At 34.7% G+C, this 26,594-nt stretch overlaps 6 protein-coding genes across 9 annotated transcripts; 4 read left to right on the top strand and 2 right to left on the bottom strand.

The window, feature by feature from the left end:
• The first annotated feature begins 74 nt into the window (after positions 1-74).
• Positions 75-9,875, top strand: LOC124307676 (eukaryotic peptide chain release factor subunit 1). Of its 3 annotated transcripts, XM_046769608.1 has the most exons (12): positions 75-241; positions 462-613; positions 1,864-2,039; positions 2,402-2,529; positions 2,706-2,856; positions 3,061-3,251; positions 4,289-4,418; positions 4,533-4,753; positions 4,921-5,068; positions 5,810-5,920; positions 7,633-7,649; positions 8,638-9,875. In XM_046769608.1, the coding sequence occupies exons 2-10, from the start codon at positions 528-530 to the stop codon at positions 5,887-5,889; spliced, it is 1,311 nt and encodes a 436-aa protein (XP_046625564.1). In that variant the 5' UTR covers positions 75-241; positions 462-527; the 3' UTR covers positions 5,890-5,920; positions 7,633-7,649; positions 8,638-9,875. The 3 variants fall into 3 exon arrangements, with proteins under 3 accessions (XP_046625564.1, XP_046625563.1, XP_046625562.1); XM_046769607.1 differs by lacking the exons at positions 5,810-5,920; positions 7,633-7,649 and having other exon boundaries at positions 76-241; positions 459-613; XM_046769606.1 differs by lacking the exons at positions 5,810-5,920; positions 7,633-7,649 and having other exon boundaries at positions 77-241.
• LOC124307674 (protein MCM10 homolog) lies at positions 8,799-13,442 on the bottom strand. Its single transcript, XM_046769604.1, has 2 exons — positions 13,161-13,442; positions 8,799-13,063 (listed from the first exon to the last, which is right to left on the bottom strand). The coding sequence occupies exon 2, from the start codon at positions 13,042-13,044 to the stop codon at positions 10,903-10,905; it is 2,142 nt and encodes a 713-aa protein (XP_046625560.1). The 5' UTR covers positions 13,045-13,063; positions 13,161-13,442; the 3' UTR covers positions 8,799-10,902.
• LOC124307682 (ubiquitin-conjugating enzyme E2 W) lies at positions 11,112-16,823 on the top strand. 2 transcript variants are annotated; one of them, XM_046769615.1, is made up of 4 exons: positions 11,112-11,212; positions 14,889-15,239; positions 15,565-15,640; positions 15,882-16,823. In XM_046769615.1, exons 2-4 carry the CDS (start codon positions 14,910-14,912, stop codon positions 15,893-15,895), a joined length of 420 nt encoding a protein of 139 aa, XP_046625571.1. In that variant the 5' UTR covers positions 11,112-11,212; positions 14,889-14,909; the 3' UTR covers positions 15,896-16,823. The 2 variants fall into 2 exon arrangements, with proteins under 2 accessions (XP_046625571.1, XP_046625570.1); XM_046769614.1 differs by lacking the exon at positions 11,112-11,212 and adding an exon at positions 13,618-13,865.
• A 1,489-nt stretch (positions 16,824-18,312) lies between these two features.
• On the top strand, positions 18,313-21,078 carry LOC124307678 (actin-related protein 2/3 complex subunit 1A-B). The gene is made up of 7 exons (XM_046769609.1): positions 18,313-18,512; positions 18,651-18,778; positions 18,938-19,198; positions 19,302-19,592; positions 19,760-19,938; positions 20,610-20,879; positions 20,969-21,078. Exons 2-7 carry the CDS (start codon positions 18,712-18,714, stop codon positions 21,005-21,007), a joined length of 1,107 nt encoding a protein of 368 aa, XP_046625565.1. The 5' UTR covers positions 18,313-18,512; positions 18,651-18,711; the 3' UTR covers positions 21,008-21,078.
• On the bottom strand, positions 20,569-23,371 carry LOC124307679 (cyclin-dependent kinase 7). Its single transcript, XM_046769610.1, has 5 exons — positions 23,066-23,371; positions 22,921-22,980; positions 22,736-22,844; positions 22,209-22,654; positions 20,569-22,064 (listed from the first exon to the last, which is right to left on the bottom strand). Exons 1-5 carry the CDS (start codon positions 23,117-23,119, stop codon positions 21,717-21,719), a joined length of 1,017 nt encoding a protein of 338 aa, XP_046625566.1. The 5' UTR covers positions 23,120-23,371; the 3' UTR covers positions 20,569-21,716.
• A 327-nt stretch (positions 23,372-23,698) lies between these two features.
• LOC124307675 (T-complex protein 1 subunit gamma) lies at positions 23,699-26,339 on the top strand. The gene is made up of 4 exons (XM_046769605.1): positions 23,699-23,859; positions 23,950-24,011; positions 24,503-25,640; positions 25,738-26,339. The coding sequence occupies exons 1-4, from the start codon at positions 23,823-23,825 to the stop codon at positions 26,151-26,153; spliced, it is 1,653 nt and encodes a 550-aa protein (XP_046625561.1). The 5' UTR covers positions 23,699-23,822; the 3' UTR covers positions 26,154-26,339.
• Positions 26,340-26,594: the final 255 nt, after the last annotated feature.

Below are 26,594 nucleotides of genomic sequence, written 5' to 3'. Positions count from 1 at the left end.
ACGAGATTCAGGCTTGATGATTCACGAGCTACACCACAAGGAAATAGCGGTCCGCGCTTAGGTGGCGCATGCCATTTTACTTCTCACTTTAGGGCAGTGCAGTGTACTGACTGACGCAGGGCTGACGTTTCACTGCGGTATTCGCATGGCCGATGCGTGTAGTATAAAATTTATTTTAATGTGGCATCCTCTGTTTTACCAGTTTCATCATTAGACGTATCAACAATTGACAAATATTTGAGTGAGTGTAACGTAACAAATTGGATAATACGTTGCTATGTCCAAGCACAATGCCATTCACGTTTCAGTCTCCGACAAACCGGTATAATCTGGATTTGGGTAGTTTCGTCGATAAACAGGCTGGCCATTTGTTTTAGTCGGAAAGAGAATTCTCATCAAATTTTCATTAACTCGTACCTGGCCGTAAAACGGCTATTTATTTTTTCTTCTACTGTCAGCAGACTCCAGGGCACTAATTTACAACCGAGGGTAGTTACGAGATAACCGAGCACTAAAAAATTGCAACCATGTCGAACGAAGAAACTTCGGCCGATCGCAATGTAGAGATCTGGAAAATCAAGAAGCTCATTAAAAGTCTGGAAATGGCACGTGGGTGAGTTATATCAGAATTCAATTATTTTATCATTTTTTCCTTTCACGTGCAATAAAATATTTCGCATCAAGCCCCAGCTGTAACCGAGTTTTCAAATACTACCATATGTAATCTCATGGTCTGATCTTGCCATGTGTTTCTTACGCCTTGCACCAATGCTTCTTCACTTTGGCTTCCACACTTTTTCTCATCAACGAATAACAGCAATACAAGTTTGATGCACTCAACCCTGAAATACAGTTGCTCATTGCAAATGCATAATGCAACATTTTTGTTTCTCTTATCTGAAACTTCCGAATCACAGTCAGTGTCGATCTATAATCATGCATAAGTGCAGATTTCAAAAACGGACAATGATATGAAGCTCATGTTAAATTAGAAGTTTTATATTTATAAAATCATAGATAAAACTACTAAAAGCCACTTTCTGAGCAATGTGGAAAAAATGATTGCTTTCGTCTTTCATGGTTGGTATGGCGAATGCAATTACACCAGCCCATGACATTTTGTGTACTGTTTAGAGTGAGAGATACTAGGTTATTTGTAACTACATGTAATTTGAATATTTTGATGGATTCAGGATATTCCTAGAATTACTATCTCCATCTATTTCATTTGTTAAAATTAGTAGATTGTGCGTCAAGCAGATAAAGTAAGTCTTTTTACGCCGATAATAGGTTTGTGATTTTAGTCATTGGCGAATGCATATTCAAGCCGAAGATGAATATCGCAAGTACGCAGAGCTCAAAGAGGCTTTACCTCCATGGTGCACATAGTACCTTACTAACAAAAGTATGGTGTACAAGGTTTCTCTTATGAAGAAGTAGAAAAAGGAGCACTTTTTAGTACTAGGATGTAAAAGTGCTCTTTCTTATGCTCAGTCAAGTATTTTTCGTATTATTGCAGCGTGGTTACTTCAAGTATGGAACATAAGCAAAAAAAGATACTTAAACCATACTTGCATATTATAAATGATATTTGAGACGGAATATATTAGACCAAATTATAAGTCCTAGTAGACAATAAATTTTGAACACGTTCTTCTACATAAGAATCGTTATTGTGCTTATGTAGATGATTAAGAATTTCTTCATTCAAACTTATTATTCCTGAGTGATGGAAACAAGTTTTATTTTTTGCCTTCTGTTTTATATGTTATTGCTAATATTTATGATTTATTGTAAAAACAGACTTAAAACGGTCAGGTGAATTGGAAGCTTGTGATGCAAGCATGTTTTTATATTTTGCAGAAATGGTACAAGTATGATTTCGTTAATTATACCACCAAAGGATCAAATATCCCGAGTAAGTAAGATGTTGGCTGATGAATTTGGTACAGCATCAAATATCAAATCTCGTGTGAATAGATTATCTGTACTGGGTGCAATTACGTCCGTTCAACATAGACTGAAGCTATATACTAAAGGTGAGAAATCACTATTTACTTTGCAACGTATTTTGCTTCATAACATACACATTTAAATCTTTTCGCCTCATACTTTTGTAATATGATAACCACACGTTCTGTTCTTTGTACATAATTTCAGTGGTAGAAATGTAAGAAAGTTACTTGTTTCAAGAGCATTATTCAATTGTAAATTCGTTCTAAAGGGTGATCAACTAGCAATTGCATTAAACGGTTAACTCTGAGTTTTCAGGTCTACTTTAATCATAACATATTTAAAGACACTAGTTTCAAATTTATTTTTTTTACATCTACATAATATTTGAAGAGTCTGCCTGTTTTGCATAAATTATGACACTGTTACCAAAAATTGCAAATTTCAGTGCCGCCAAATGGATTAGTAATATACTGTGGTACAATTGTGACAGAGGAAGGCAAGGAAAAGAAAGTAAACATCGATTTTGAACCATTCAAGCCCATCAACACATCCCTTTACCTGTGCGATAATAAGGTAATTGGAATATTGGTTTATTCTCATTTTGATTGTTACATTTAATAATTGGTTCCTAAGAAGTGAACACTGGCATTTAATACTACGTATTCTGTAGCGTTATTCAATTTAGTTTTGCAATATTATAATGCTTAAATAATAGTTTGTACATGAAATATTGCTTGTTTTGTTTATAGTTTCATACAGAGGCTTTGACAGCTCTCTTGGCAGATGATAACAAATTTGGATTTATAGTTATGGATGGTAATGGAGCGTTATTTGGTACACTGCAAGGGAACACCCGTGAAGTTCTCCACAAGTTTACTGTTGATTTACCGAAAAAGCACGGTAAGCAATAAGAATTGACATAAAAAGACTTGAGAATAAAACTTGATAAAAATATATTCAACATCTATATATCGATGAAACGTGTAATACAATATCTTTGGTGATATCCAATCTGTTTTTGCAGTACTTGTCTTTATAATCAGTGAAATGGTTTATAATTTGATTTGAAATTATAACTCGACATGAATTGAATAATAATTCCAGGTAGAGGAGGACAGTCAGCGCTACGTTTTGCTAGATTACGAATGGAGAAGCGACATAACTATGTCCGCAAAGTGGCTGAGGTTGCAACCCAACTTTACATTACCAATGACAAACCTAATATAGCTGGTCTAATTTTGGCTGGAAGTGCTGATTTCAAGACGGAACTGAGTCAGTCCGACATGTTTGATCCTGTTAGTAACTTTTTATCAAAGATTTAGATCAAATTTAGCATGTCGAAAATGTTCACGGCACATGTGCTATATAGCTGCCATGGCTAGTCAACATTTCAAGCAATCGCAATGAGTGAACCCCTTTGTTAAGTATAAAAAATACTGACATCACTTGATCAAGGTTGTTTCTTTAGCTCGGTGCTCTTTTAGTGGATTTCTTAGCAGGACTCAATATTTTTTTCGTATTATTGAAATTTTTCTTAATCTGTGACATTGGCATTCGCTTTTTGGGAGAATTCTAAGTGCTTACGTATGAAAATTATTCAATTCAAGTACTTCAGGAGCAAGTCTACCATGAAGCTTTGTGTTTAACATCTAAATTCCCAAGCCTTATCTTTCATGCTTAAGAATTGACCCCGAAACGTGTGCGATACGTACAAAGTTGCATATTTCAAATAACACATTTCGTCAGGGTCATGCTAGACTGGAAAAATCGGAAATATTCAAGGAATTTTGTCAATTGGTAAAAGTCCGGGAATGACGGTATCCTGCTGGTAGAAGAGGATTTTTTCTTTATTTTTACCCTAAATCATTTAGAAGCTCTAACTATTATTAGTAAATTCACCCAAACTTACTTTTAGAAATAAGGCGGTTAAATTTTCATACCACCCGTCTTCCTGGTATGCGATGTAAGGCATAGTTGATTGTGAAATCTGCCTAACGTTTCATAAAGTAAAAAATGATGGAGTGCTAAAAATTTTGGAAGGAAAAGTTATCGAAAAATCAAGGAATTTCATATCAGCAAAATCGCCAACCTCTTCTTTAACAGTTGATTTTGACAAAGACCGGCTTAATGCAAAATTCCAACACCATATTAATTTGATCTCAGGGTTCGAATAAGCAGAGAACATGAACATTTTTATTTCGTTACTTTTGGAATACTAATACATAAAACTTGATCCCACATTTGTTTTGTGACTGATTAGTTGCTAATATTTATGAAGAATTATTCTACGTTCAATTAGAGTTCTTGTTAATAAAAAATGATTATTTTTCAGAGATTACAAGCAAAAGTAATCAAACTAGTTGATGTGTCATATGGTGGTGAAAACGGATTCAACCAAGCAATTGAATTAGCTGCCGAATCTTTACAAAATGTGAAATTTATCCAGGAAAAAAAGCTCATAGGTAATATTCGTTAATCCTTAACTTACATTTTCTCACTTTAATGTACATTTGTTAAATAATTCAAACGCTGGTCTAGATTTATTTCTTTAGGGCTAATAATGCAATAATTTTTAGGTCGATACTTTGATGAGATATCACAAGATACGGGGAAGTATTGCTTTGGCGTGGAAGATACATTGAGAGCATTGGAATTAGGAAGTGTTGAAACGTTGATATGTTGGGAAAATTTAGATATTCAGAGATACGTACTGAAAAATCATACCAATGCTGAAGAAAAAGTGTTGCACCTTACGCCAGAGCAAGAAAAGGACAAATCGCACTTTACCGATAAAGAGGTAATGATCGTTTTCAAAATATATACTAGTTGTCTTGATATTTGATCTACCTGTATTACATTTGACAAATTCAATCTTTGCAATAATTATTCCTTATTATGTCATCATTGGTCATGTGCAGTAATCCCTTGTCGAATTTTTACTTTAATAATATTCACTGATTACAGAGCGGTGTGGAACTGGAACTAGTTGAGTGTCAGCCACTTTTGGAGTGGCTCGCAAACAATTACAAAAGTTTTGGTGCTACTTTGGAAATTATTACAGACAAGTCTCAAGAAGGTTCCCAATTCGTCAGAGGGTTTGGTGGAATAGGAGGTAAGTTATCTGTTTATTCTTCTGATACTCTATTAGTGCAAATAATTACAAGAAATAGACCTGTCATTAAGTGTGGATTTTATTCAATGGTTCAATTGAGTCAATAGAGAATGCAAATGTTCAATATGTGCGAACATAAGTGCATAAATATACTAACCACTAATCAAGGTATTGCGTATTGACTAATCGTACACAGGTCAGGGAATGGAAAGAATATTGTAAAAATGGATTCATTAAAATAATGCCAACGTTAGAACATAGTCAACATTCACTCAATACAGTTATTTGTAATAATCACAATATTATTCGGTACAGATTTTGTATATTGTCAAATAATTCAAAGGTTTAGCAAGAATTCTATACTGATCGATCACATAATGGAACTACAGGATGACTGTAGTATTAATTCACCCTTTGTGACAATACATACGTAGAATATTTATAGAACATATTTGTTAACCTGACAATATGGTGTACTAATTGTTTTTAAACTTTGTGCTATGTAGAAAAATTATTCTACATAACTGACTTTCAATCCTCTTTGTCCAAATACATTTGCATTTGGGTTTCATAATAAATTTTTTTTTTTCAAATGCAAAAATGCATAGAATTTATTATTGTCTCTCTATTTCAGTACAGTTCATACTCATAAAAAACACTGAGTCAAGAAAATAATTTTTCACTAATTTTTGAAAACACATAGCAGCTGTTATTAACTGCAGAGTATATGTTGGCATGTAGGAATCCTGCGCTACAAAGTTGATTTCCAATCACTGCAGGCTGATGAGCCACTTGACGATGTTGACCTCGATGATTACTAATTTCATCTGTCAAGTACTCAGAGTCAACCAGGTAGTTAATTTACTGTCTTGAGTGCTCTCACTTATAATTTGTGTAACACAGTGTAGAATGCGATTTTCCTTTTTTCTTCTGTAGAAATTTTTGTGATACACAATTAGTTGATTACAGTTTAATTTTTTATTTTTATGATACTGTCGCTAAATAGATATATTTTATTTGTGCTCATACACATCTACCTGTGCATTCACAATACCTAGTGAAATGTTATTCTTGTGAATAATTGGAAAAGTCGATCAATGAAAGTTTTGGGAGGCGCAGAGAATAATTTATTGTTGATATGCTTCGAAGTATTTATAGATGGTCATTGTAGAGTGGTTTGGAGTTCAAATTTGAATCAAAAGTTTTTGTCACATTCAAAATGTGATGGATATTAGAATGGAATTTAATCAAGACTTGGAACTGATTTCTCTTGAATGTGTTCAACGAGAGATATGGAAATTTTAAATTTGGTTTTCTTTTTTTTTATTTTCTTGTCATTTCCATTGGATTATGTTCGTACTCGTCCCTCGAAAATTCTCAGCCTCCTGCGAAGAAAGTGTATGTGCAAATAATGTATGAATCTTTTTTGAAGAATTGCTTGTAAATATTTCTTGCGCATACAGTTTTATCGCAGAAAGTTGAAATTTTTTTGAAGATACACAGCAGCATAATCCAATCATTTGTAGATGGACTTGTGGATTCGACTTTTTCTGATGTAAAGATATGAATAGAACTAAAAAAATTAGCATTTTCATCAAATCTCCCTTAAATTATATTTTGAACATATCACTCTTGGATGTACTTCTTCTAATTTGCTAGAAATATTTATGAGGTCTTAGACTCAGATTATTATTTATAATATTAAATACATTTTCATTTTTACTTCGCATTCTGTGAAATGGTAGACTTATATTGTGTCAATGACAAAATTTATTCGTACGAATGTTATGAAATGTGATTCATTGGGCAAATACCAATAATTATTACTTGATTTTCAATTCATTATCGAATATTCTGGTGATACTAGTTTTATTCCATAAATTTATACAAGATTATGAAGATAGTTCGGAAATACATTGGTCAAAGTAAATGGTGTACTCATAATTCGTTTGATGTGATGCACAAGATCTGTGGTTTATCGCGACCCGTTAAACATTTTTACAAGCAGTATTAAGAAACCCACGTGTAACATCTGTGAGGGGAAAAAATTGTATCCATACGGGCCCCGCATTTATATATAACCGAAAAGTCAATGCGATGACTACTAGTGTCCTCAGAGTCGTGGTACTGGTTGTTGAAAATTATTCTCGCAAAGCTTCAGCCTAGCTCTATAAATACACATTTTTCATTCTTTGTACAACATGCATGTCTCATAATTTGTATTACATAAAATTGCAATCATCGAAAATACAAACTGGCTTTTAATCAATTTATTTCACTTTAGGCCAGAGTTGAAATCAACTTTAATTTTGTTATTTCTAACAATCTATCGTCGTGTGCATGGGTATTTTTAAAAGTAAAAAATAATAAATCTCTAATCTTTTTTAACACGATTGTCAATGTCATGGAGTTTTTCTTAAATAAATGTTCCCAAAATTGTGCAAAATGTTACTGAACGGATAATTGTTAGATGTCATGCAAAGTATTTGATCAAAATATAGCAGGTAGCTTAGCCTTAGAATTTCCGAAAATATGAATATTAATGCATATCTGATTTCTAATAGCTTGCAATCTGGGAAAGGTATAGTACAAGCTCTTCAGTAAGAATATCAAACAATTTCACAATACCATATGCACTTATTGCTGTGTTCATGTTTAGATTCAATGATGCGACTGTACAATATTTGGAGTGCATATGGAAATACCAGCTGAAATTGAACCAAATACTTCTCAATATGTTTGCGGCACTATTAATCTTCTGCATGCCATTTGGTCACCAGAATTCTTGAAGAAATTTTGTTTGCTTCTATTAGTTACGATATTTGTGTTGAACTGTAGTAGTTCAAATAAAGTCAGGCTTGAGAAGAAAAATAGTGATATGCCATATTTACTATAAACTGAATATTTTTGGTTAGCAATCTACTATCTGTGGTATTGCTCAGCTTTTGAGTTCAAACATATGTGTGCAATCATGCATAGATGTTAATTCTTTCAAACGTCAAGCATATGTAAATACATATTTAGTTTTTCACCCTCACTGGGATTATTCTTCCATGGTAGTGCAATGCATGTAGGATTCGAGTTAACAAAAAAATGTTGAGTAAGTTAATTCATTTCGTCTAAAAATTTTATTTGAACTGGGTGACCCGCTGGAGAATCACTTTATCCTGTGCAATTATCATTGTTATACAAATCCTAATATTATAATTAAATAATTTCAACGCTGGAAGTAACTCCATTGAATTGTATCATTAAAACTGTTTTCGAAATTCGCGCATCAGTGTAAAATCATAAAGTACAAGCTGATTGTTCAACGAATAGTTGTTAACCAATAAGTATTTTGAACATGGATGTGATCGAATTAAATTCTCAAGTAAACCCTGTAAGCGTTATTTGAAAATTGAATTCTTCTGTGATACTAAACGATTTTTCAGACCACTTGTAAATGAATTAACAGTGGTTTGTTAATATTATTTATTGTGTGTTCATGATTAATGTATCTCTTATTGTCTAAATTATTTCATTTAAAATTTTTTTTCGCTAAATATTTGGATTTATGTATTTTACAGGTGTTTTACGGTACAAGGTGGATTTCCAAAGTATGCAGTTGGAAGATACCGAAGTTGAAAGTTTTGATCTAGATGACTATTAAACTACCAACAAAGATTCGGTTCTCTTAGCTTCCAGGCTCACACGATTACAGTACGATCACTTTTTTCAACGTGAAGAGAGTGGTGACAAATCTCATCAATAGTTACAAGATCGATTGGAACAACCAATAATACGCATTATTTTAACATCAACGATCATTCACATAGGATTTAAAAAAGCAGCATATAGAGAACAGTTGCAAAGGTAAACATGTGAACCATTTGGAATCGTATTATCATCTAGAGATTAGGAAACGTCAAGCAGTTGTAGTTGGTATATAAAACTGATAGAAAAAAATGCAGTTTATGCCAACAGTCCAAGACTAAAAATGGCCAGCCAGCTTGATGCCTGCCTGCCTATTGAAATAATAATACGTTGTCTTATGATACTAGCTTCTTTGATTATTCACATGAATTTGATTTAAATTTTTTGCAATTTTACGGACGCTATTTATGATTGTACAGTACATAATTTGGGACATAATAATCTTGTTCCAAATTGATATTGCAGCACTGTATTGTAACAGTTCTTGTTATAAAATCGGTAATTGACTTATGTATGTATGATTGTAGCGTTATTTTTGTTTATATAAAATTTTGGTGAAGTGTAATAAATTGATTATTATAAATACAATTTGTGTATCGTACATTTAGTACCATCAGTTAAATTCATATGAATAATAAATAGTCCTGTATATAAATGAACATCTTCAATAGTGTTATAGCATAGCTTTGATTGATACATGTTTGAATGCTTCTAAGTTGGATTATTGTTGTTATGACGATTGCAGCAAACACGTGAACCTTGTTCGTTAATCTGCTCTTACCAAATCATACTTGAATTCTGTGAAATGGCAATAAAAACTGATGGACATATTTTGCCAAAAATAATGGTTGGGTGTGCGTATAGACTTCATGAAAGTGGTGAATTTGATAGTTATAGTTAATTACTAGTTAAAAGTGCATAAATTTGACCACATTCGGCACGTGGATTCTGAATGGTGGATTAATTGATTTGGGGTGAATTTACTTACCGTAAGATCAAGAAATAATATAAGGTAAATGTATGCATTTCAAATATAGAAGGTACGTTGTCAATATTGTAAACTTTATAAACGTCATAAGCCTTCTAATAAACGATGAAATGTACTTTTCAATGAACTGCGCATCAATGCAGGTCACATACGAGGATCTTGAAAATGAAAAAAATTTCAAAAACGTACTGCCCTGTGAAACATTGTAAATACAAGCAATGGCAATTCTCAAGCAGGTTTACGATAATTCCGCACTATTTTTGATAGCACAGCTGAAGAACATCAATATATTTCTTTGGCTACAAATTTTTCATTAAAAATTTATTCGGGAGTAGATTTGGATTAAACTTTTTTAAAGGATGTTGGTGTGCTTTTACAAAAGTCGTATGAAGTATTTTTGGGAGTACTACTACTTTTTTTTTTGCAGTTGGTTAATATAATTAAATGTGCCTGTATTGTAGAAGTAAAGAAAATGTTTCATTATACTTAGATAAACATTGTAAGAAACACCATACACACGGAAATTTTATTACATACGTGTACAGAACATCCATTTTTGCAGTATCAATAGTTCTTTATACTTCTTACCCTGCATTTATAATTTTATCAAAGGTTGGAAATGTGAATTTACTTAAACCATTGGTACTTGTAAAGATCCAATAAAACTAAGAGTGCAAGAATATTGATGGACTGTACACTTTTAATCATACTCATCAGTTTGTTAATGAAGTTGGCACTATTTATTAGTGAACAAACGCATCACATATGCGGAATAAATTTTAATTTTACTTTTCTGACCAAGTTTTTTTTAAATATGCAAAAAGAATATAATGCAAGTAGAACACGAATTTTTTAAACATTTAGCACTAAATATATTTAAATTTTTAACTTATTCGATATAACAGTAACATCATTGAAGTGAAAATTTTTTTAATGGGTAAATCATTAACTCAATACAGTAAAGTTTTCAGTCTGCATAAAATTCTATGACTTATTTATTATTATAAGTTATGTAAACATAATAATGCGCTCACACAGTGCACTGCATAATACTCGTATTATTTATAAAACGATATTTAAATAAGGAAGAAGGGCTCATGTATGTGTTTATAGACTACATTATACAAATTTCATACATATATACACGATTTCAGTCGTACTCAGGAACCAAGAGATTCAAAGAACTGTTTGTCACAACTGATCCTATAAACTTCTCCTCTCCTCCACGGATACTCAAGGTATTTTCATTGATTTCAACTTTTCTTTCGTCCATCATTGCAGTTCTAATCCAGTTGGAACTTTGACAATTTTTACAACTGTGAGAGGGTAATCTATCTAAAGTTACTGTTCTATTTTTGCAGTCTCCACATTTGAAGAATCTCTTGACAGCATCAGTAACTCGCAATGGATGCTTTTGATCTTTACACATATCCGAAGCTGAAAATGCAGTGTATTTGCAGGTGAGACATTTGACAGCCTTGCAGTCTATTGAATATGTGCTCATCATTTTGTCTTCCATTTTTTCCTTAATTTCTAATTTGCTGAAATATTTTTCTTTCTCTTGTTCATCGGATTTTTCAATTAGGTCAGTGTGCCTCGACGTTGCTGCCATTATCTCTTGAAATCTGTTCATTACTAACGTCTGTTTCTTGGAAGCTTGATCAGTGTCTTCAGTAATTTCTCTTTGTCGCTTAGTGCCCCGTAACTCAACCTTCTCATCCAAAGTTTTTCGAACTTTGTTTGGATTGTTTTTTTTTAGAGCCCCATTTCTCTGAATCCATTTAATAGCGTTCATTTTAGCCATATCTGTATTTTTCTTGGTTATTGGTTCAGAAAGATCAATGAATCCCCCCCTCAGTCCAACTCCCAATTGCGGAACAGCCATTACAGGTGAATTTTTATTGAAACTTAATTGTGGTTTCGTGTGAGGAGAAGAATTAGCCATAGTAGTTTTGCTGCTTGAAATAATCAATGATGAAGATGTGGAACTTCCAGGTAAAGATGGCTGATCTTTTGGGAGTGATCCTCTTAGCTTAGCTAATCTGTTTGCATCCTTCTTCATCTGATTACTCGTCAATTCAACCAAACTTGCTTTCTTTTTCGTTTCTACGTTATTACTTGATAATTGCAAGTTTGTTCTTGTTGGGGTAGGATTTTGTAGAAGTTCCAATCGAGCCCGATCTTTTTCTACCATTTTAAAATTTCTCTTAGCTGGAACTGCCGTAAAGCTACGTCCACCATATATAGTCTCACCTTTACCTAGTACCTTGTTCTGCAAAGCGTTTTTTGTAGACACACCTCTGCTATTACTGGATGATTGTAAATCGGATCTCCGGGCGCATTTATTATATTCTTGTTGAACGTGATATATGCAATATTCACATTTATGTAAGTTTACTATACTTGTACATGGTTCACCATTTTTCTTTTTCGATTTACAAACTCCCATGTCTTTAGACACTCCCAATATCATTATTCTTTGTCCATTATCAACAGATAAGGCTGCCTCATTTATATTTTCATCTTTGTTATCCAATACTCCTGGGTTCAAAACTCCAATCACCATGCCAGTATTAGTTTTCCAAAATGATTTGTAGGCATCACCAAATAAAAATAAAGATACGGTTTTAATACCATCAGACAGGTCACTTATCTTCCAGATACAGTACTGGTTTCCTTTTTGTGAACTGCGTGTACCAGATTTGTTGATAAGTACTCCGGCAATTACCCAGTCAGTTTGAAGATCTGCAGTGTTCAAGTGATATTTGATTCTAGAAACTGTGACTGGTGTTCTACCTGTCATTCTTTCCTTTAGAGAGGCTGAAGATACAACAGGATTTATAATTCTTAACCCAAATATTGGGTCGCAGTATATGTCTTTTGATTCAGTCTTGGTGGAGTCAGGTGGACAGCATAACTCAGTACTGTGATTTTTAGTGAAAGATCCGGATGTATTTTTAAATGTTTTTGGATAAGAGGTGTTTGTTTCGGATGCATTACTCTTTAAAATGTTCTTTATCTCTCGACCTGAGCTGGAGTAATTTTGATTTTCAAAATCACGTTTATCTTCATCATCAGATGAATCCGTATCACCATTGTGAATCATAGTTTTTTTATCAGCGAGTGTAGAATATCTATGAGGACTAGGAATATTAGTTTCCTGTTCTAAAAAGTTGAGGCTTGATTCTGTTGGCTTTGATTTTTGAATGAATGCATCTGCATCTTCTGTTTCATCATTTGCTAGCAGATCTTCTAGCAAATCTCCAACGTCGGAATCATTGTCACTAGCCATGGTCAAACAGGTTTTCTACCTAAATAAAAAAGCAAAAAATTCATTGAAATAAAATTCACTGTTATATCTATAGTATTGTTAAACTTGGTAGATAATTAATATCATTCTTCTTTTACCTTTGGTGTATTGCCAGACAATAGTTGGTTAGAACAGAAATCTATGTATCTATAAAAAACGTCAAGGAAGTTGTATATTCAGGTGGACATTATTATGTATTAAATATATCAATATATTTGATGCAGCACACGTTGCACTTATCACTACGGTGGATTTCTGTCAAAAATGATCACTTAAAAACCAATATGAATTTGCTGACACATATCTTTACATTTGCCTCGCCATACCTTTTGGCGGGTAAGTCACAATTAACAATCACGAACTATATGGAGAGATTGGAACGAGTAGAAAACTCATGGATAATAATATGGTAATAATGAGTAGTCCGACGCTGCGCCTCTAGCGGGAATAATTGACACACCTGTTGGTAATTACAGTCGTCAAAATTTTATGCGGGCATCTCTGACGTTACTATTTCTAGCATGGATTGTGTGGTCAGAGGTCTGTCTGCTGTGGCCTGGTGCTGCTTGTCTTTAGTGTCAGTTTGGATTACCGTCAAATTAACAAACTTGTTTCCAAATTAGGCGCTACCAATGTATCTGGAATAAAGTTGATATAATGCGATTTTATAGCTGCAAATATTCATCACCTCTTACCGTTCAGATACCAAACAATCGTCGTTAAAGTTAATAATTTTCCGATACCATGAATGGTTATGTTTCAAGTGCTGTTTAACAATAATGGCGGCAATGTCCCCGTCCGAGGTGAGTCGGTGTTAAATTTTTTGCGAAATGCAGGTGAATGTCAGATTATTCTGACTGCTACTACGCTTCTAAGTAGTGTGCAAATTTTATTTTACTGGGTAGCTAAAATTGAGATACCAAAGTGTATCGATTGGGTATCTAGTCCAATAACTACGTGAGTGCATTGTCCTCTTGGGGCAATGTGACGTTTTACTTTATTTATTTATTCCATTTGTCAATTTTAGTTTTCGTCGCTTAGTCACGTGCCAATGCAATTTGTATTAAATCTTTTGATGTATGTGACTCATGGTAATTCTGAACAATGAATTTCTATGCTTAACTGAAAGTGATAACATATTTTTATCCCACCTTATGACTCACAAACGCAAGCAAAATAGTCTTAGGTTAGTCATAAAATGAAAAATTATGGCTGGTCTATAATGTACAAGACTGGATTATGTTTGACACTTCGAAAACTTGATTATTATAATTATTGAATTTAATGTGGTCCAAGCACATTTGTTCATTTGTGACAGATATCCTAGATTTTATATACCGCTTCTGACACAGAAAAATGCAAGATAGAAATTTTTACTTTAAATTATTGTACAACCGCCACTAGTTCACAAATAATCGAATATATCAATGTATTTGCCAAGGTTGTCACAAACCTGGGAAATCGGTAGAATAGGAAAAAATCAAAGAATTCACAAGTTGCTAAATGAAGAAAAAGAAATTTGATTAAAACTTGCTAATGTAGAATATAGTTAATTTTGATAAGTTATTTGATAATTGCTTACCTACTGTTCCAAGAACTTCATTCCGAGGCAGTTCTCTGTGATAAATTTTATTAATATTATGGTACATAGATACTTTAATGTTTTGCTAGGTTATCTACAACAGCATTCAAAATATAAGTAGTTAATTACCCGTGGGTTTTACTCTCAGCAGATTCTGTGGTATAGTCTCCAAATTCTGTTAGTTATTCTTGACCCTCATTTGAATTACTTTATCCGACAAAGAATAAATTTTATTGGATTTTAGCGGAGATTACAAAAGGAGTTGATGTCATTGATGCGTGAACCACCTCCTGGTGTTCACGTAGATGGTGATCAAGCTGGCCAGAATCTGACACAATGGATAATCCATATGGAAGGAGCAAAGGGGACGCTATACGAGGGTGAAAGATTTCAGTTGCAATTTAAGTTCAGTTCCAAGTACCCATTTGATTCACCTGAAGTCACATTTATTGGAGGCAACATCCCTGTTCATCCACATGTCTACAGCAATGGTCATATCTGTCTGTCTATACTGACTGATGATTGGTCACCTGCTCTGAGTGTCCAAAGCGTCTGTTTAAGTATAGTTTCTATGCTGAGCAGTTGCAAAGAAAAGGTAATGCTCTAATATTTTTTATGTGGTTTCTTTTTCTTGTATGATTTTTCTTTTGTTTTATATTCGTTCCTCGCTATCTTAATTGACTTATTGAGTTATTCAAAGCTTTGTTCATCATTAGTAAGAATGATCTGTCAACAAAAAAGCAGAACATTGAAAGATGTTCAAGTTTCCAGTAATATTCATTATTTTATACAAAAGAAAAATTTACCACAATCTTCAATTCCTTCTTTTGAATATTTGAAGTTATTATTGAGTATTGAGCAATTTTATGCTATGGGTGAATCTTTCCAATTCTAATTGTTTTTTTATTTTTGGTTCGCAGAAAAGGCCACCTGATAATTCCTTTTATGTGAAGACATGTAATAAGAATCCAAAGAAAACGAAATGGTGGTATCACGGTACGTTCGTACACTGCACAAATAAAATATCTTTGGAAATCACATGGCTTGAAATTTTATCATTAATTTTCAAGTATTAAAATTGTCATGGATGTTTAAAAAGCTACCATATTAAAAATAATGCCTGGATAATTGGAACAAAACATGAATATCGTTGCACTCATACAGTTGCAGGCATCAGCTTGACTTGTCGTGGTAATATATATTATATGTGTAATATATTCTATTTCTATGCCAACAGACGATAGTGTTTGATTCTTGAACACTATTAATCTTGGACTGGCGTGCGCTGACAACTGGCGCAATTTGGACCGAACTATTGATCATGATCAGTTGATCGACGCAATCTGCGTATTAAAAGAATTCAAACAAAGGAACATAAAAGAGAAACGCGTTTGGGATCGTAGAAACGTTCTTATTGTGGCGATAGTAAATTAAATAAATATAATGAAATATAAAGTCATAAAATAATACTATTAACAATAAAAATCCAAGAACAGGAAAGAAACATTGTGATTGAATCAGTTGTGTAAACGTTGGATTATACAGTATTATTATTTATCTCAAAGTGTAGAAAAGAGAAAAAAAATTCATGACATATTCTTATCCATGTCAGACATCATATGATCAAAAAACTAAATGGCGTATTAAAAATTTCATCGCAGTAAAATATCATCCATTAGTTAGCATTAGAAAATCAATTTCTCTGTTGCTTGTAAGCATCAAAATCGCATGAGTCAATAATTATTTGTAAAAAATGGGAAATTTTTCACAATCGTATAATTTTTATTTAAAAAGAATATATTATATCCTACTTTAAGACACGTTGGATATATTTTCACATTGATTTCAGATGCATTTTAGAGTTTGGAGAAGTGCCACCAAATTTGAACCTTATTTTAATCAAGGAATTAAAATTTAGCTTGAAAATATGAAGGATCATTTTTTGTATTACCAGGCCCTGATTTGTGATGAAAATGATTTTATTATCAAGTAACATAATTTTTCCTCTTACCTCTCTCACATATTAACATAAACAACTGACCTAGCACAAGTGTAATAATTATTTGTTTACGACGGATCTCAATCACAATTCTTACAACATTAGAAAATCAAGAAAAGTATTTAATATCCTATGGCACTATTAAAAAGCGCTGAATAAATATTGTCCCTGAGTTTTTAATGCCGTATCTTTTCATTTCATTGAAAACTAACTGTGTTTGGCTTCTCAAAAAAGAATTTTCCCAAGTTTTTTCACTTTTCAGCACACCACGCGTGTCTGACGAAGTAGAGGATGAATTATTACCTACTGCGCTTCCAGTGATGATGAAAATGTTTTTATCACTGATGTATAAATTTCACGATAATGACCAGCACACATGCCTCAAGGTGGGAGTCTGCACTTAAAAACGATGTAGAAAAGAACTATTGTTTCTGCACACAGTATCTTTTCTTGATTTTATTGAATAGCTTGATTAATTCGGTGCAGTGTTAATCAATTCCTGAAATGTTGCTGATGTTGAGTGGCTAATGGATTTTTGACAGTACGCTACTATGATGTTATTCCGTGTGTTCTTTTGAAATCCCTCACCCAACCATCTGACGCTTTGAAATCGAAATTTCCATCGAGATATTGTATAGCAGCAGCCATTGCCCATTCTTTCAGCAAGCCGGTTGTGACAGTAACTCTTCTGTGATTTTTTACCTCAACAAAACGATCATAAACATTCTTATTTATCACTGCTAATTTATCGTATCGTGTTCCACCTCTTTCAATGTGTACTTTCCATCGCGCCAATTGTGATCTATCCTTCAATAGACGTGTCGATCTTTTGCGCAACGTGTTGATAGACCATCTTGGATGCAACTGCGCCAATTCGACAGCTCTTGCTTTTACGTCAAATGGTATTTTATTCCGCGTTACCTTTTCTTCGGTGTTACCTGCCAAAGGAGCATTAATAGTCTGCATGATCTTCGGGTTCGTTTCAACGCTGACTTCCTCGAATTCCATTACTTCTTCATCTTCAATGTCCCCGAACATGTCCATGAATCGTTTAAACATTTCTCTCCCTATCAGTACCGATCGTTTGCTTATCTTTACGCTCACCGTATCGGTTATGAATTTTGCATCAAGCATCAATTGCCTTAGGTGAAATATTCCGTCCGCCAATTCTTGCCTTTCCTCGTTAGTACTCGGACACCGCAACAGGTTGATATTGTCATCTTCTGTCGATCTTTTGTCGTCATTATGCATCATTTTCGAACCTTCCGAACTGCTTATTGCGGACTCCATGATGTGACATATCAGAGTTCCACAATCCACAGCAAATAAAACATACGTCGTCCAAGTTTAAAATACTTTTTAAAAAGAGGTAGAAACGCCAGTTTAACACAAAGGATACAGTTACGAATGAGATCGACCGCGTTTCTAGTTGGCCGACGGTACCTTCGAAATATAAAATACACTGGCGGTTTCGCTCGCGATTCCTTTATGTTCATGGGTGTCTCCGGTGGATGGGCAAAGTAGTTTTCTTCAAACGTTTTGCCTTTAATCGAGAATACTTTGCCTTTCATCCACACAGGCATAGCGCTGATGTTGAACTAGCTCCAATTTTTGGTACGCTACCCGCGTACCATCCGCGTACCTCTGCTTACGTACGTGAGTACGTGCTCCGTGATTTGCCGTGATACCGATCCGTGCATTGGTCAGCGGCAGCAAGCGGCATTGACTGTTGGTTCATGATTAGCTGTCATCTGAAATAGGTTCTTTTTGTTGTCTAGAGTGATGTGATAACCCTTTACACTATTTTAAGAGGCATTTGGAAATTCGTGTTGACGGCCCAGAGTCCGCGAATTTCCAGCATTTCATTCGGTAAGCTTATTAGTTAGTACATACATAGATCGTGATAAAATCCCTCACAGACTAACCGCATTGGCCGCACCCAATTCACCTTATGATTCATTTTGTGATAAATCGTAATCAGAAACCTCTTGTCAAATTTATTTTCAGAACGATACTGCATTGCTTCAACCATCGTTAAACTGAATACAATTGTAATTTTTTATTCAATATGACGGAAACACACAGTTTTGGTGTCAGCCCCATAACCTGCCATGCGTGGAACAAAGATAGAACGCGTAAGTTGTCAAACTTAAAGCATGTACTTCATTCCGGTAAACTCCTTCAATTTATTACTTTGATCATTTTTAGTTAGAACTTAAACAAAATATTGCTGTATTATTATCAGCAGTAATGTAATTTGTCCGCATATAAATAATCAATCACGTTTTCAACAGAGTTGGCATTATCACCAAACAACAACGAAGTCCATATATATCAGCGATCTTCCAACGGATGGAAGTTGCTGGATATTTTGAATCAACATGATCTACGGGTTATGGGCATTGATTGGGCCCCAAATACTAACCGTATTGTAACTTGTGCGGTTGATAGAAATGCCTATGTATGGACTCAGGGAGACGATGGAAAGTGGAAACCCACTTTGGTTTTACTCAGAATTAATAGAGCCGCTACTTGTGTCAAATGGTCACCACTAGGTAGGGATCCTAAGTGTGATTTCGACATTTTTAGTTATAATCTTGGGGTCTAATTATATTAACGGTATGGATCTAATGTAAAATTTATTATTTATTTATTCAGAAAACAAGTTTGCTGTTGGTTCTGGTGCAAGATTGATCTCTGTGTGCTATTTTGAGGAAGAAAATGATTGGTGGGTGTCTAAGCATATCAAAAGACCATTGAGATCAACAGTTACTGCACTAGACTGGCATCCCAATAATTTGTTATTGGTTGCTGGATCAGCTGATTACAAAGTCCGGGTATTTAGCGCTTATGTTAAAGATATTGAAGAAGCCCCACAACCTGGTCCTTGGGGAACAAAGTCAAGTTTGGGAACTGCATTGGCCGAATTTCCAAACTCTCCAAATGGAGGTAAACTTGATTTCATTCACATCATAAACTTTCTTTTTGGAATTACAATCCTTCACCTCTTTAACCCCTAGAGCAATAATAAATAATATTTAAAGCAAATCATATTTGGGCCAACTTTGTTATTCATACAATTCAAAGGTCGGAAGTTTCATAATCTAATTTTGCAGGTGGATGGGTACACTCTGTTGCCTTTAGTCAATGCGGTAACAAAGTGTGTTGGATTGGTCATGACTCATCCGTTTGTGTTGCTGATGCTTCCAAAGGCAACACAGTTACACGCTTACGCACAGAGCATCTTCCATTTTTAAGCTGCATTTGGGTTGGGCCGAATTCCATCGTGGCTGCAGTAAGAACTCTAATAGGTTTCTCTAATGCCCATAATAATAAAATATTTACCAGACTTGAATCCTATTTACTTTTGTTCCAAACGCTTACTCATTACTTTGTAATTAACTCTTTTAGAACTGAATTAAATCGAGCAATAGAAATTTTTTTTTCCAGCATATTTTGATTTTGTATCTTTCAACTAAATTCTTCAATAATAATCCATATAGAATTTTCCTAAATCCATGTTGAAAGTTATACAGATTTCTATTACAGTGGACATGTAATGTTTTTCAAGTTTACAACTTTGCATTAATAGGTGCTGAGCTTATACATATTTTTATTCATGACATTTATGACTATGCTAGAAACATTCATTTTTTGTTTTTCAGAAAGAAAGTCAATTTTCAATAGCCTATGAAATTAGAAACAGATTTGAAAATTAGCTGTACTTTTCCGATGAGAAAATATACTTAAATGAAGGACAGACTTTAATATATTTTCTTTCAGATAGATATTGGAACTGTTGACGAAAAACATTCCTTAAAAAAAAATCGGATTAGTGAAACTGTTCATATGAATTTTTGAAATCTCTTGCCATTGGGATGGATAACCGTTTTGAAAGGGTTAAGAGAACTGTCAGAAAATTCACTTCCTTCAGCAGACAGTAAAAAATTGATATTTATTTTTCAGGGACATAGTTGTTCTCCTATGCTCTACGCCTTGGATGATAATGGCCAATTATATTTTGCATCAAAACTGGATAATACTCAAAGAAAAGAAGCCGGTGGACTTTCGGCTATGCGAAAATTTCAATCGCTTGATCGCCAAGCACGCATAGAAACAACAGACACTGCCCTGGATAGTATTCACCAGAATGCAATTACTTGTGTACGAAAACTACAAGAAGACAAATTTAGTACAAGTGGGTTAGACGGACAATTGGTCATTTGGGATCTGAAGGTATTGTATCACTTTTAATTTATGATCCTTTAATCTGAAATATTTAAATACCGTATCAGTTGGTTAAGTTTTTTTCGATTCTGTTTTAGACACTGGAGAATTCGATTGCCGGTCTCAAAATTGTTTGAATTATTGGAATTCAGTGAGCTGATAACATCAATTTGGTGTATAAATTTGAAATAAAATGTTCTTTAATTTAGACTTTGGAATAGCGTGATGTTGACTATCGTTTGAGTCTTCAACACAAATTGAATTTCTTACATACAGTCACCCAGTAATTACTAATAGTTGTTTTAAACAAACGTTTATGCCGAGTTATCAGTAATTGTTGTTTCATATAGAGCACATATACTGCTGGTTTTACGTTGTTTACCCTAAATGCACAGTACATATACATGACAAGTATCCAAATGTAGGTGGCAATGCTGTCTGAAGATTATGCATACGGAAACTTGTGTAAACATTTTTTTAAATTTCATGTCACCAGCCTGGTAACATATTTTTTAATAGTGATTTAAGTTACTAACAAAATAATGACTCTATTGAAAACTGATCATACACATACAAATACTTTCTACTAGTACCACAAACATCATAATACCAAACTAAAATCGTGAATTTTTGGTTCAGTAAATTATTGTAATATCTACAACAAACGCAAAGCAATATTGTTCCTAAGTTTCACAGCTTTGAAGAATGTGAGAAGTAGCTATGAATTATAATTTAAGGATATGTGAAAGTTCTTGAACTTCCTTGAATATTTGCAACACAAAACTAGGCGAACTAGAAGAGTTCCTTAGTATGTAATGTATCACATAGACCTAATATCTTTTATAGCTAGAATTGCAGTCTCTTCGCTAGTGATCCTCCATCCATGGATTCTAACAATTTTCTCTTGAGACTAGGTTTTTCCTCTGGTTCTTTCCTGATAGTCATGGGAAGAGGCAATTTTGATCCAATCGTTGGTGGTGGTTTATTACTAAAATAAGGCATCTGTAGAGCTTGATCACAAGTACAGCGTTCCAATGGATTAACGTTTAACAGACTTGTGATTAAATCTAACAGATCGTCTCCAGCCGCAGTGAAGATATGCTTCAGTGGAGTACCAGGAAATGGCTTGAACTGTATAAAATCTGGCAAATCCGTCATTCCAGGCCATGTTTCATCGCTTGGTGTACCCAGCGTCTGCAAAAATATTTCAACAAGAAAGATTGTACCATAAACTTATTTGTGTTGTATTTTTAACTACAGTATGTGATTTATTGAATCACTGGTATCTTTAGATCAAAACGCCCTATTTTTCGACTGAACTTGAATAATGATATGGACCTGGAATATTCTCGTTAGTTGATCCAAATCTGACTCTCCAGGGAGGAATGGGAGGCGTAACAGTAACTCAGCCAGTATGCAACCAATTGCCCACATGTCAACGCCAGTGCCATATAATCTAGCACCATACAGCAGTTCTGGTGCTCTGTACCACCTAGTAACAACTTGATGAGTGTATATTCTGTTTGGTGATCCAAAGAACTTGGCGAGACCAAAATCTCCTATTTTTAATACGCCGCTACTATTCACAAGCAGATTGTTGGGTTTTAGGTCTCTATGAAGTATCCAATTGAAGTGGAGATACTCAAGTCCTTGGAGGGTTTGGATCATATAAGATTTCACATTCGCTGATGTTAAGACAATGTTATTGTCTTTTATTATAACTTCCAAGTCTGTATCCATGAAATCAAACACCAACGACACATTGGATTTATGACCAAAGACATCTGAAAATTTGTTATAATAAAAATTAGATAGGTGCCATTCAATGATGGATAAAAACATTATTTGAACAAACAAGTACTTGCCTAATAATCCGATGATATTATCGTGTTTAAGCTCTTGCAAGAGTTTTATTTCTCGCAAGGCGGTACGATTAATTCCGTCCTTTGCTTCTGCTCGGCTTCCGACTTTGATCTGGAGAATAATGATGCATGATTATTTATTGTATATGTTAACCTGTCCGATAGAAGTCATTTTTTTGCTAAATCACCTTTTTCACAGCTACTATGCTGTCGGTCTCAGTATCTCGAGCTTTATACACAGTTGCAAACTGAAATTAAAAAAAAAAAATTTATAAAATATCACTACTAATGCAACTAAAACGTGATAAATGGTGGCATATGATACCAACTAACCTGTCCTTCTCCCAAGAAATCAATTTTCTCATATCTCCTCAATTTTTCCGTCATCGTTTAATTGAATTAGTATTGTGATGAAACCAAATCATTTATAATGAATCACGTTAAATGACTAGTATTCATTTTATGCCAAACGATTTGATGAGCTGTCAAATATGCTCCCTCTCACTTTTTCAGTATACGATAGTTCGATTCGAAAGATGCCTTTGGAATTTTTAAATCTCCGCATACATCATGCAGACTATACAAGGAGTAAGAACTTCATGTATACAAATTATTTCCAAAATTAAGAGGGCACTAGTGTTCTATGAGTATTGCGCCAGGCGGGCGGGGCGGGGGGAGTACATGACTGTAGTGAAAACTTTACGAATCATATTGCAAGATTATCGGTTAGTCGATTTTGGGCATTCCTGTAACCTCTTTAGTATGCATCATGTGCGTCATCATGTGTGCTCGTATTGTCAAAGATTTGAAATCTCGAATAAATACGCATCCGTACTTAAATATGACTTGTCGGATGATCCTCATCAACTGGATAGTTAGACACACGACAGATGATATTTCGTTTTTTGTACCAGTCTTTCGTGCTTGAACACCAGATGGGAGGTCGTTAGCTCTTCTTACATAGGATTTATCCGATGACTGAAACCATACCCACGTTTCTTCTAGAACAGTTCGTCTCACGCGAGATTCTTGAGCTGAACGCCCGCCTTCGATATTTATTGGGAAGTTCGAACAGCGTGTGCAGTGAAAAATGTTTGGTCCAGGGTCAGCGCCTATTGTGGTTTTGAGTGAGTGTAAAAACAATGAAATTGTTATTATACTGTTAGGAAAATTTCCCGACGCTATCATACGCATAATGCCGTCTCTTATAATTGCAGGCCAAAACACAAAGCGAGATGCGGGCAAGAAAGTTCAACGTGAAAACATCCAAGCCGGCAAGGTACAAACACACCCGCCACACACATGACCAGTAAATTCTCCTTATACGGTCCTGCTTCGTCGGCACACTCACGTGCATTTTCGTCATCAATTTTCAGCATGAAATAGAAATCGAATAATTCCCCGCTACCTAACCTGATCTAACAGTCAATAATTATGACCGTTTTCTTGATTATACTGTTTAATATAGTTATACTAGTAAATTTTACACAAATCAAATGGATATGTAGCAAGTGATGCTTCGAATTCAGGATCACGACGATTGCAAAATTAGTCGCTAATCCCAGGCATTAAAATTATTTAAGAACAACAGTAATATTGTAAACTTTTCACACTGATCATTTCATAAGTACATTGGAGAGGTTAATTCTGAAACGTGTAGCTTGAGAAACATGCAAATATCTTTTCAGATTCAACCTCTGCAAATATACAGTCCGCTTTAGAACTGAGATCATTTAAGACATAAATTCAATTATTTTTCTATTACCAAAGGCTATCGCTGATGTTATCAGAACATGCCTTGGGCCTCAGGCTATGCTGAAAATGCTGATGGATCCAATGGGTGGGATCGTAATGACCAATGATGGAAATGCCATTCTTCGGGAAATCACAGTTCAACATCCAGCTGGTAAATCGATGATTGAAATTGCGAGAACCCAGGATGAAGAAGTCGGAGATGGGACAACATCGGTAATTGTATTAGCTGGAGAGATCTTAGCTACTGCTGAACCGTTTTTAGAACAAGGCATGCATCCCACAGTAATAATCAGAGCGTACAGGCAGGCTTTAGAAGATATGATAACCATTCTGAATGATGAAGTCAGCACTGAATTGGATCGGAATGATAGAACAAAGCTAGCACAAGTAGTCAAATCATGTGTTGGGACTAAATTCATCGGTCGCTGGGCAGAACTAGCTTGTGACATTGCCTTGGATGCAGTCCACACTATTATGCTTGAAGAAAATGGCAGACGAGAGATAGACATCAAGCGGTATGCCAAAGTAGAAAAGATTTCAGGTGGCAGCATTGAAGATAGTACAGTATTGAAGGGTGTTATGGTTAACAAAGATGTAACTCACCCAAAAATGAAGCGCTACATTAAGAATCCAAGAATTGTATTGTTGGATTGTCCGTTGGAGTACAAAAAGGGTGAATCCCAAACAAATGTTGAGATTCTAAAGGACACAGACTTCACAAGGATATTAGAACTGGAAGAGGAACATGTAAAGAAAATTTGCGATGACATCATTGTTTTGAAACCAGATGTCGTATTTACTGAAAAAGGCGTGTCAGACTTGGCTCAACACTATTTGTTGAAAGCTGGAATAACTGCTATTCGCAGGATGCGAAAATCTGATAATAATAGAGTTGCCAGGGCTTGTGGAGCAACTGTTGTCAATCGCACGGAAGAACTTCGTGAAGAAGACGTAGGAACTGGTGCAGGGTTATTTGAGATAAAAAAACTTGGAGATGAGTATTTCTGCTTTGTCACTGAATGTGAGAATCCCAAAGCCTGCACCATTATTTTACGTGGTGCCAGTAAAGATGTGCTAAATGAAACTGAGAGAAATCTACAAGATGCTCTTCATGTTGCCAAAAATTTATTGGTGGAGCCAAAGCTAGTTCCAGGTAATTCTTACACCTATAATTCAGTGATCTTTATTTAGAACGATGAAATATGAGTCAAATTATCTTGGTCTTACGAAAATACTGTATTTAATTTCAGGTGGTGGTGCGGTGGAAATGGCAGTGTCTCGTCGTCTCTCAGAAAAGGCTTCAGGCCTAGCTGGCATTGAGCAGTGGCCTTATAAGGCTGTCGCACAGGCTTTGGAAATTATCCCGCGGACTTTGGCACAAAACTGTGGTGCAAATACGATCCGTACTCTGACAGCCCTGCGTGCAAAGCATGTTACCGCAAGTTCTACTTGGGGAATTGATGGCGAGACAGGATTATTGGTTGATATGAAAGAACGTGGCATATGGGAACCACTAGCGGTAAAGCTTCAGATCTACAAGACTGCAGTTGAGACAGCAATTTTATTGTTGAGGATTGATGATATTGTGTCTGGTAGCAAAAAGAAGGCTGATGACAATGAGGCACCTAAACCGAGTCAACTTTCAGAGGAGTCCATGAAAGATTAACTTGCTCCTTGAAATCAACCCTATTTCTTATCGCATCTTATTAATGCTTAGCTTTAAAAGATTACACCATCGGTGTTACTCAATTCTAATTACTTATTAATTCATTCAGCGTTTTTGAATTATACAATATCGTTCCACAGCATTGTAAGCATTTTCACTTGACAAAAATAAATATTTAAATACTGATGATTGACCCCCATATTTGTACGTGCTATGGCCAATGATTTCTAGCTCAGTGTTTGTAATGTAATAGCATTTTATTTATAGGTCATTGTCAACATAGCGTATTAAATAATATTTGAAATATCTTATAATGTAATGACTATTTATGCCACAATGGCCCTGGCATCCACCAATATCTTGATTTCTCCTAAAATTTACCAATTGAATACCGCATCGATGGAATTGACCCCGCAGCTGACTAGAGGTACACATGTATAA

Source organism: Neodiprion virginianus, chromosome 6 (genome assembly GCF_021901495.1).
Source record: "Neodiprion virginianus isolate iyNeoVirg1 chromosome 6, iyNeoVirg1.1, whole genome shotgun sequence".
Taxonomy (NCBI): domain Eukaryota; kingdom Metazoa; phylum Arthropoda; class Insecta; order Hymenoptera; family Diprionidae; genus Neodiprion; species Neodiprion virginianus.
This window is presented reverse-complemented; position numbering and strand designations above follow the sequence as displayed.